Here is an 11054-nt window from a genome sequence, read left to right on the forward strand (position 1 = left end):
AAAAAAAAAAAAAAAAAAAAAAAAAAAAAAAAAAAAAAAAAAAAAGGTCAGAGCCCAAGACTCAAACTTGGGTTTTCTGAATCTGGTGCTTTTTATACCATATGACAATCCCTACCCTCAATTAAAATAAAACTAGTAACAGAAAACAAAATATGATCAGTAGTCTTAGATGACATTTACATACAAAACTGTAAGGTTTGCCAAATGCTCGATTTAAATTATCTCACTACACCCTCACAGCAAGCCCGTGAGGTAAGCACTATAGGTATCATCTCCATTTTGCTGATGAAGAAACAGTTTCGGAGGCAAATGCACTTAGCTCTCTTGAAAGCAGAATTTGAACTCAAACCTGACCACAGGGAATTCTCTGATCCTATAGCACAAGCTATAACTGCTTCTCATACAAAGTATTATGAGAATCCTATTGAGGAGAAGGCTTCATGCAAAGAGTGGCACTGGTTTCTGGCATTTAAGGATTAACCAAAATGGGAACAGCACAAACCAAGGTCTGGAAAACAATACTTAACTTTTAGACATTGAAACAGGAAATCAGTGTAAAGCTTTAGCATTAAGTCATGTACAACAGCCTGGAGGCAATGGGAAAGCTCACAGAAGGGTTTTGAGGAGAGATGACAGCTGTACTTTAGGAAGATTACTGTGGTAGTGTTGTTAGGATAGCAGAGACACCAGGTAGGGAAAGTATCTGAAATCAAATTAATGAAAGGTTAAAAGGGGCTGAATTAGGGTGTTAGTAGCAGCAGGGTCATTTTGAGAATTGGAATTCACAAAATTTAGATGGGAAGTGGATCAAGATATGTCAGATAGATGTTAAGATTCTTATGCTTACCAGAAACAGAGAAAATCAGAAGGACCTGATTTAGAGAATATGGAAAAAGTTTGTTTTGAGTTTAGGTCTCTACCTGGCAGCATATACAGGTGTTGTCCAGCAGGCAGTAATGAGGAAGGGTTAATAAATAGATGTTAAATGAAGTCAGATGAGGAGAAAAAGGCTGACACAATTTGAGGGGACTGACAACATTTTAAGGAACAAAAAGAAAATGGAGTCAGTGAAGACAGAAGTCGGAGAAGGCAGGACAACTACCAGAATCATGTGATGCTGTAGAAGTGGGATTTTTGATTTTATGATTTGTAGCATAAGCCCAGAGTAGTTTAAATATGGATTGGAGAAAAAAAGCAGAAAAGGAAGTAGAGTAGACTGGAGTATGATCATAAGAGATAGAAGCTAGATCAAGGGCAAAAGTGGAAAATGAGAAGATATTTCTTCCTCTGGAGATGAGTGAAGAAGATATAGAAGAGTTCTTAGCTTGGGATCTATAAAGTTATTTTCAAAATATTTTGATAACTGTATTTCAATGTAATTAGCTTCCTTTATAATGCTATGCATTTTATTTTATACATCTAAAAAATTATTGAGAAGAGATCTCTAAGCTTTGAAAGACTGCTAAAGGGGTCCATGACACAGAACAGGTTAAGAACTCTTGATATAGAGGAAGAAATGTTTAAGAAGAAATGAAGAGTTGAGGAAATCCAGGGTAGATGGCATGAATGTTGAAATGGAAGGAAACAGATGGCTCCGAAGGCAAAAATGAAGATCTGAGCCAGATCACATGAGAAATTCTGATAGAGAACCAAGTGAACACAAGACTGTTCAGTTATGAAACATTTATTTAACATTTAATGTTAATTTGCTAATGTTAAATCTTTACTTACTTGTCAATATAACAATGAAAAAAAACCTTTCCTATTCATGGGGCATAGGTCCAAAACCTCTTCCTTAAGGTCTTTTAATTATACCAGCCCACAGATCTCCTTTTTCTTTGATATGGCAGGGATAGCACTTAATTGTTTCACTCATTAGACAATCTAATCAAGTTCCAGGTTGACTCAACCTTTACCTGCATTAAGGCCAACCTGAACAAACAAAATCCCTAAAATACTTTTGAGAGATTGACATTAAAAAAGTTAACACATAAAAGTAAAAGAGACAAAAGAAAACTTTATTATGACAAATATTTGGGAGCTATAATATGTACAAAAAGGCACATGGTGCCAATTTTATTGCAGATTTCACTACAGCTCAAGATCAAGAGTTACACTTTTGTTAGTGGTCTGGCAAGATCTTGAATTACTACAGAATTCAGCTGTGCAATAGTGCTGATCTTTGCATGCTTAGTGCTGGCATACTTATTCTTGATAGCCTGAAAGAGTTAAAAAAAATTTGATAGACATTAAGGAAAACAAACCACCAAACATAGATCTTAGGTGAACTGCATGTACCTATCTACAAAAAACTAAAGCTTTGAAACACAAACACTCTCCCTCTCTCTCTTCTCTCTAACACAATTAATTATCCTTGCCTAAACCCAGAAATTCCAGAATGGTCCCTACCCCTTTTCCACTTACCATGTGCTTTGTAAGCCCTCGGTTCACCAGGATCACATTCTTAGCCATGTGCTGCATTACAGGAAGAAGGGCCTCCTCCGTATAAGACATGTAGTGTTGGAGAATTGGAGTCTAGAGTCAACATATTAAATGAGCAAATAATTGTAAAGCACTTAGCACAGTGCCTGACACAGGGTAAGCACTATATAAATGTTAACTATTATTATTAACATTAAGAGATTTTTAAATGCTAAACTACACTTTTCATAAAATGAAAACTGCTACCTTGATTGATGACAGGGGTGTGTGTATGTGTGTGTGTTTCTGTGTGTGTGTGTGTGTGTGTGTCTGTGTCTGTGTCCAGGAGAGATAAATGACTGCTGCTTGTAACCAGATATTAGGGAAGAGGTACTGAATTGAAAGAGGAACAAATAAGAACTTACTTCAGAGTACTTGCTACTCAAATTCTATAAAGAATCCTCATTTCTTCAAGCCTCTCTCTCATTTGGTTTGGAGGTGAAATCGGAAGAAACAATATCTTAGTATATGTTTTATAAATCAGACTGGCCTTAGCAGATTTCCAGGCTGAAAAGTCACAACAAAAACACAAGTGCCAAGGAGTTCACTCAAGTGTAAGATGGAGCTTACCCATTCACCATTATCGAGGACTTTCAATGCCAAGCAAAATGCACTTGCTGCAATCTGAGAAGGAGGGAAGTGGACCATATCATAGTCTACCATTGTGAGTTCCATCAGGTATTTGGCTAAGGTGTGCTGTTCAATGTCGACCTGGAATGAGAAGTCATTTTCTTCTTGGCAAAGAGTCCACTAAACTTTTGTTTGGAAACCATTTGATCTAAGAAAAGTATCAAACTCCACTAAAGAAAACTATACCCACAAATCTATAACTTTAAACTTCCACGATCATACTACCACCATTCTACTACCTTTAGCCAGCCAGCCCAATCAAAACCAGGCCAGGCTTCATATCCCATCCAACTGTCTATACAGGTATCTTCTTGCCATCTGCCTTAATACAATCTCTGGCACTCGATTCGGCCGCACATATACTAAAATTGGAATGACACAGAGAAGATTAGCATGGCCCCTGCGCAAGGATGACACACAAATTTGTGAAGTGTTCCATATTAAAAAAAAAAAAAAATAGTACAATCTCTGGACTTCCCAAAACTATGCCCTGAAGGACTTAAATCTACTGATTTTGGGAAATTCAGCCCACAGTGTAAGTTGTTCTGAACATGAATTGTTCTAAATGGCGAGAAAGCAAAAAAATCCTCTGTATTTTGCTGACCCTAGACCAGAGAATGCTTCATATCAGATCAAGTCACCTTCTTGCCATCATGAGACCTTATCAGCACCCAAAAATGTTTCAACTCTAAGATTTTAAACCCTGAAATTCTCCTCTTTGACCACAATTCCTGTCCTCCTACATGTCCCAATGCCTCATTCTTCCCAAGTCTGGGCTCTCTCTGTCTTCACCTTGATCTCTGGATTCTCATTTCTTGCTTTGCCAGTCCGTAAACCCCCTGACCCTACAGTAACCCAATTTAACCCATATCAGCAGGACACTACTATCCTTAGCCCTCCAGTCCCTTGCCCTGCTGCTGGTCAAGCCCTCAATCCTTAACTATAGGTCTCTATCACACCCCCCTCCTCAAAGTGCTACCAACTGTGAACAAAACCATGCCCACCACGTGGCAATCCTTTCACTGGTTTCCCGTTGATTATCACATGACCTACAGAGGCATTTGGAATAGTCACAAGCTCCCAAAGCTAGTACCCAATTGTTGTCTTTCAGGAGAGTCTTTCACTTCCTATTTTACTGGATCACCTGAGGTTATCTGCTACTTTTAAAGCCCTTTCCAGCCTCCAACCTGCCTTTATAGTCTTACTACACTTTCATTCTTTCATGTTCAGCTTTCTCCCCTCATGATGCCAATTGTCACCTTCACATCCCTATAACCATTTCTTGTTCATAGTAGGCCCCGGCCTATCTATTCAGGTTGGGCAAAGTGTAAAGAACAAGAAACGTAAAGGAGGTTAGTACAACTCTGGTACTTAAAGGCCTGCTTACCTTAGAACATAATATCAACCATACCAGCAGCCTGAATCAAGGATTCAACTCACCTCTCCAACCTTAGATGCTCGGCGTAGAAAGTGCAGGGGTAAAGGACGACCCAGACTAAAGTCTAAAGCTTTTAGAATCTTCATTTCCATCTGCCGAATCTGGTGCTTGCTGTAGGTGTGGTCAGTTACAAAGGCAAAGTCCCCGATTTCAGGTGGGTACATCTCTTCATACTTGCTGGCAATGAACATGGCTGTAACACCTACCAGCTGCAGCAATTTCTTAGGCACATTATTATCCTGCAAGATTGATCCATGAAGAAATTTAGGCAATGAGAGTGGCTACCAAATGGATGCAATGCAAACAGACTTCTCTTCACGACAGGTAGCTCCTTCAGGGACCACTTCCGTGGCAGGTACCACTGAAAGGAAACATCAGAAACATCCTCCTCTGCCCCCTTAAACTCAAATCCCAACCAGAAGATGAACGCTATTGAGAAAACACTATTGGCAGGTTTTGACAGACATTTGGCTTTTAATAGTCATTAGAAGACTGTTTTTAGTCATTAACCCATCTGAAGAAACATGAAATACCTCTAACCACTAATAACAGATCTTACAAGTGCTTCTCCCTTACCCTCCCTCCAATGTTGAGTCCTGGGCAGATTACAGTTCTACCTTCCTGTTATTATGGGGCAAAGAGTGACTTAAGCTTTATAGGATCTGAAGAAGTCAGAGAAACTTCATAGCCACAAAGCAGGTTGAAAGAGAGAGTGCCCAATTCACTTTACACCATGGAATTTTATGTATTTGAGCAGCAGTGTGGTGTAGTGAGTGGAAAGAGTGCTGCACCTAGAATCTGGAAGACCTCGATTGGAACCCCTCCCCAGACACATTAGCTGTGTGATCATGATGTCACTTCACTCAACTTCCAAGCTTCAATTTCCTCATCAGAAAAATGGGGATAATAAAATGGACCTCAAAGGGCTTGTTGTGGGGTTCAAATGAGAATGTACCTAAGCGTTTTGCAATTTTTTACACCCTATATAATTGTCAGCTACATCATGATGAATAGGGGTAGTAGTACTGATATTGAACATTTTAAGGTTTACAAAGCACCTCATTTAAGCACACACAACTCCTGAGGGCTTATGTAATGTATTATATTATGTAATAATATATACTATTATGATCATTTTCATTCCCATTTTCAGGTGAGGAACCGGAAGTTCAGCAAGTTAAAGTAATTTGCTTATGGTCTCACAGCTAGCATGAGGACGATTCAAACTCCAGTCTTCTTGAATCCTGAAGCCAGCCCTTTATCCACAACACTTTATTTGTATCACATTCCATGTGATACATCACCAGAGGCAGCTCCAGAGTAGAAGGAAAAATTCCTTTCAAATGACAACTTCATAGGTTTTACAGAGATCATGACACAGTACTTCTCTAGACACTCAAGATTACCTATGCTCACCTGCATAAATCGGTCAATAATGGCCACAGTCATGTACATAGTCTCCTGAAGCAACCTAAACTTCATCTGCACTTGTACCAACCAGTCAATTAGGATGGCTCTCATGTTCCCAGTGACTTCTTGACCCACCAGGTATTTTGGTCTGATGGCCTGCTCTTCCTGCATATAAAAAAAAAAGTAAATTGTCTTTAGAAATTATATTCCATGAAGCACAGTATCTTGAACACAGGGGATACCTGCATCTAGGAAGGTCAGTTATTGTTAAATGGCTAAAAGTTCTCCTTTATGTCCAAAATATAAAGTTCATTATCTTAATGCTAGTCATTCAGACTTATTATTAGCTGGACTTTATTAAGACTCTGTAAATTTTTTTTACTAATTTTTTTAAATGTTTTAAAAATTATTTTAAAAAACAAATTTTTTTTGCCTCAACTTGCATTTCCCCCCAAACCCTTCAAATAATCATAGGAAGTCTATTTTGGAAGATTCTGAGATAAGTACTAACCTCAAGTTGTCTAAGATAGCAATAAATATCTTTCACATATTCACTACAAAGGTTTGGATCAGCTGTATCCTCTGCATCAACATCTTTCACTGCAAGTATGACATCGGAAAAAGCTTGGCACAGAAACTCTTCTGCCGGTGCACACCCAGATGTTTCCATTGGGCTTGGGGATGGAGAATCCACCTGGCAACAGAGAGCTCTTGGAATCAATACTGTCATGGCATACCATACTGCAAGCTGACTTTCTGATTATAGTTAACCACCCACTCAAGAAGTTATTGTTACAAGGGTGTCTCTGCATTTGTTTTTTTCCTCAGAAAAAAAAATCTTCAATCTGTATTCTATGGCAGCACCTCTTGGAGTAATAATGTATCAAATGTTGACTAGTTTTGTAAAAGCCACAACTTTGTTGATTCAAGATTTAAACACAGTAGAAGCAAATATGAAACGTGCTGGGCTTTCCCCGCCTGCTGACATAATGGAGGGATACAATTAACTGTGTCATTTGACCAGCATCATCATCATCAAAGGTTAAATTGGCTATACTTAAATTTCAAATGATTTTTAATTAAATGGTTAGATATGGGCTAGAAGGAAAGGTACTGTTGATTTGAATGGAAGGCAGGACCTTAGATCTTTTTATCCTTCTTCCTTTCTGCACATGGGCCGAGAAAAGACAGTTTTAATTCTGGAGAGCCTCCCTGATCCTGTTTATATTGTTCAGGAAGAGTTTACCTCCCTGGTACAAAAACATTCCCTAAAGATGGCACATACAAAACACGACATGCTTTGTTCAGTTGTTTCAGTCATGTCCGACTCTTCTGACCCCATTTGGGGTTTTCTTGGCAAAGGTACTGAAGTAGTTTGTTATTTCCTTCTCCCGTGTGTCCTCATTTTACAGATGAGAAACTGAGGCAAAGAGGGATTAAGTGACTTGCCCAGGGTCACACTGCTAGTAAGTTGCATGTGAACTCAGATCTTCCTGACTCCAGGCCCACTGCTCTATCCACTGCACCACCTAGATGCCCCTCAATATAGTATAACCAACAGAAATTCAATAACTTCAAGAAGACATTCCGAAATTCCAATGATGCTTGCCAAAAGAGAGCATGCAAACAAGGCCAGTGAACTTGGCCAGTAGAAATCAGCAGTTTCTGTCTATTCCTTGTTAACACAATTCATTTGACTGACACCTTCAAGTATGTGGATAAAACATTTGGGACATCAATTGAAAGAATAATGTTCTTCTAAAAATTTTTTTCTTTATTTTTGGTTTTCAACATTCTCTTTTATAAGATTTTGAATTCCAAATTCCACCCCCCTGTCTCCTCCTCCTTGTAATCTGATATAGACTATACATGTATAATCATATTTAGCAAATTTCCACATTAGTCATGTGGTGAAAGAAGACATCAGAACAAAAGGGGAAAACCACAAGAAAGAGAAAAAAAAATAGAGAAAAAATAGTATGTATAGAGAAAAAATAGTATGCTTCGGGAATAATGTCTTTAAGAAATCAGTTACCTTAATAGGCTCAGGAGTTAGTTTCTCTTCCTTAACTGGTTCAGGCACAGGCATCCTTTCTACTGGTTTGGGGGCTTTTTTAGCAGCTACTTTTGCTATGGGAGCTTTGGCTTCCTGGAAAAAAAGAGAAGAAAAATAAAGGATTTACAGTTAGAAGAGGAAGACTCATTTATGAGACTTCAATTAAGGGAATTACCTTTTTCAGAGGTATTTTCGATGGAGGTGCCTGCTGTTGCTCACACACTTTGTTCCCAATATCACCCAGGGCCGTTCTTGGCCTCAGCCCAGGCTTGGAGGCAGCAGTGGGTACAGGCACCCTCTTGGCACCTGGGACATTGCTCTTCAGTTTACTCTCAGCACTGAGCTTCATGTTCTGCAAAGCAAACCCAAAAATATTACTTTAGAGAAAGACCAAATGGTTAAAAGGTAAAAAGTGATGAAAGTCTAACTGCACCTAGTGTTCAATTGAACTTATTTTGCTGCAAGGGTGACAGAGCAGGAAGCAAGTCTGGAAACAATAGACTTAGTAGAGGCCCCAGTCCCACGAAGGAAACAAATTTGACTTCTCCCCCGGAAAATTATTTGATTACAGAGAAATTAATCTAGTCCCATCCCTTTCCCTTCCTCCTCCTGCCCCCTACCCCACCCCCCAATCAATGACTTTCCAGTTTACAAAATAGGGAAAACAGAACGGGAAAGGCTAAGGTCCTACAACGATTGTAAGAAGCGGGGAGACCCCAGACCTCCCCAGGCTCAGGCTGGGTCCCCCCAGAGACCCAAGAGGAATCATAAATTTGGTTGGGTGTGGTGCCTGGGCCCCATTTTGAGTTTCCCATAGTAAGACTTCACTAACCCACTTCCCAAACTCTTTTATCTCTTGGACTTGACCTTGAGAAAACGAAGTTCTAGAAAAGAAGACTCTACCCTTCTTCCCCGCCCCCCTCCTCAATTCCTTCTCCCTGAGTCCCTAGGGTGCTGCTCACTCCCCACCCCCAAACCCCTCCGCAGACTCATGCCCCCCCGCCGTGCCTTCTCCTCCTCCTCTATACCGATGACCCTTCCAGGTGTGCTCCCCGAGCTCCCCTTCAAAGCCAGGTTGGGGGGGGGGGGCAAAGTGATGGGTCAAGAGCAGCCTCGTTCCACTGCAACTCACCCTAGTAACACGGAGCGCCATGACTTCCACCTTTCCAGGCGGCAGCTAATAACAAAGAAACACACAGACACACAAACAGGGACAGAGAAAGCACAGATAAATGGCAGTGCCCCCCCCGCCTAGCTCCCCGGGAGTGCCGAGCAAGCAAGCGCAGCAACAGCCGTTCGTCCCAGCACGCAGTGACCAGCAGCAGCGCAGCCTGAGGTTTAAATCCCGCGCAGCTCTTCGCTCATTGGTCAGTTCGTCGCGTTCCTTCGCCCTCTATTGGCCGGCGGCGAGTTCCTCCGAGAATGCGTTTCCTTGGCGATCCCGGCAGGATGTTCGAAAGGAGGGCGGGGTTACGGGCCCGGGAGGGCTCGGCGTTACTCACGTGGCGGGGTCTGACACTACGCGCACCGCGCACCCCCCAAGCTCCGAGGCAATTGGTTCTCGCATCTGGAGACCCTGAGACCTGACAAAGCTGGTTCCGTGGCCTTAGAGTCATTCCAGTCATTCCCTGGCGCCCCGGGGCGTTGCTTTTCGAAGTGACCCCGGAGCTGGGGGGCGGGATGGGTAATAAAAGGCTCGGCCAACATTTAGGTGCCCAGATCTAAATAAAGTTTATGAAACTTTGCTGTGTACCACTTACTATGCTAAGTGCCCAGAGATGTAAAGAACAAAAACTGCCCCTGCCCTCAAGGAGCTTACAGTCTAACATGGGAAACTGCACTCAAACAAGTCTTTCTCTTCCTCCATAAGTCTTTTTTTTTTTTGGCTGGGCAATGGAGTTAAGTAACTTGCCCAAGGTTACACAGCTAGTAAGTGTTAAGTGTGAGGTCAAATTTGAACTCAGGTCCTCCTGACTCCAGGGCCTGGTGCTCTATCCACTGCGCCACCTGGCTGCCCCTCTACGAGTCATTTCTAAGCCCTGCCCCCTATAGGGAGAGAGTGGATTTTTCCTTTGGAATTTGTTTATTAACATATGTGTGTGTTTGTATATATGTTTTTTCTAGGTTTAATATAAACACATTTTCAGGTGTATGTATACACACATATATGCATATATAAATATACACAGAGACTCCTACACCCATATTGCCAGGTTTTACACATATATATATAAAATATGTACACACATTTCCAGGTACATATATATACACATGTGTGTGTCAAATGTGTGTGTGTGTGTGCGTGTGTGTGTGATTTCCAGGTTTCAAAAAGAGAACTAACGACATCACAGGGTCATGTCTTGACTTTTGAGTGAATTGATTTTAAGTGAGGCAACTCTACCTAAATTAATTTACTTATTCAGGGCCATACCAATCAAACTACCAAAAAATTATTTTATGGAGCTAGAAAAAACAATAACAAAATTCATCTGGAAGAACAAAAAATCCAGAATATCAAAGGAACTATGAAAAGAAATGCAAACGAAGGTGGCCTAGCTGTACCTGATCTTAAACTGTATTATAAAGCAGCAAACATCAAAACTACTTGGTATTGTCTAAGAAATAGAGTGGTGGATCAGTGGAATAGGTTAGGTATGCAAGACATGGTAGTCAATGACTATACTAATCTACTATTTGATGAATCCAAAGACTCCAGCTTCTGGGATAAGAAATCACTATTTAGCAAAAACTGCTGGGAAAACTGGAAAAATGTGTGGCAGAAACTGGGCATAGACCAACATCTTATACCCTATACCAAGACAAAGTAAAAATGGATACACGATTTAGATATAAAGACTGATACTACAAGCAAACTAGAAGAGCAAGGAATAGTTTACCTTTCAGATCTATGGAGAAGGGAAGATTTTATGACCAAGCAAGAGATAGAAAACATTATAAAATGCAAAATGAACAATTTTGATTACATTAAATTGAAAAGTTTTTGCACAAAGTCAATGCATCCAAGATTAGGAGGGAAGC

At 40.5% G+C, this 11054-nt stretch overlaps 1 protein-coding gene and 1 non-coding gene across 2 annotated transcripts; one reads left to right on the plus strand and one right to left on the minus strand.

Annotated features, from left to right (window-relative positions):
- Positions 1-1997: 1997 nt before the first annotated feature.
- CCNB1 (cyclin B1) lies at positions 1998-9325 on the minus strand. The gene is made up of 9 exons (XM_027863327.1): positions 9148-9325; positions 8191-8367; positions 7995-8108; positions 6471-6653; positions 5966-6124; positions 4552-4788; positions 3052-3192; positions 2425-2535; positions 1998-2219 (listed from the first exon to the last, which is right to left on the minus strand). Exons 1-9 carry the CDS (start codon positions 9166-9168, stop codon positions 2112-2114), a joined length of 1251 nt encoding a protein of 416 aa, XP_027719128.1. The 5' UTR covers positions 9169-9325; the 3' UTR covers positions 1998-2111.
- LOC114044269 lies at positions 3450-3556 on the plus strand. The gene has a single exon (XR_003569204.1). It is a non-coding gene; the product is annotated as a U6 spliceosomal RNA (small nuclear RNA).
- Positions 9326-11054: the final 1729 nt, after the last annotated feature.

Source organism: Vombatus ursinus, unplaced genomic scaffold (assembly GCF_900497805.2).
Source record: "Vombatus ursinus unplaced genomic scaffold, bare-nosed wombat genome assembly UNPS02014772.1, whole genome shotgun sequence".
NCBI classification, from domain to species: domain Eukaryota; kingdom Metazoa; phylum Chordata; class Mammalia; order Diprotodontia; family Vombatidae; genus Vombatus; species Vombatus ursinus.

What these genes read in the sequence shown, in the direction of transcription:
- CCNB1 (XM_027863327.1), bottom strand. Translation starts at nt 9,168, where the DNA reads ATGGCGCTCCGTGTTACTAGG. An exon ending in TAACTCCTGAGCCTATTAAG is followed by an intron (nt 6,654 to 7,994) that starts GTAACTGATTTC and finishes CTCTGTTGCCAG; the next exon opens with GTGGATTCTCCATCCCCAAG. An exon ending in GCTATCTTAGACAACTTGAG is followed by an intron (nt 6,125 to 6,470) that starts GTTAGTACTTAT and finishes TTTTATATGCAG; the next exon opens with GAAGAGCAGGCCATCAGACC.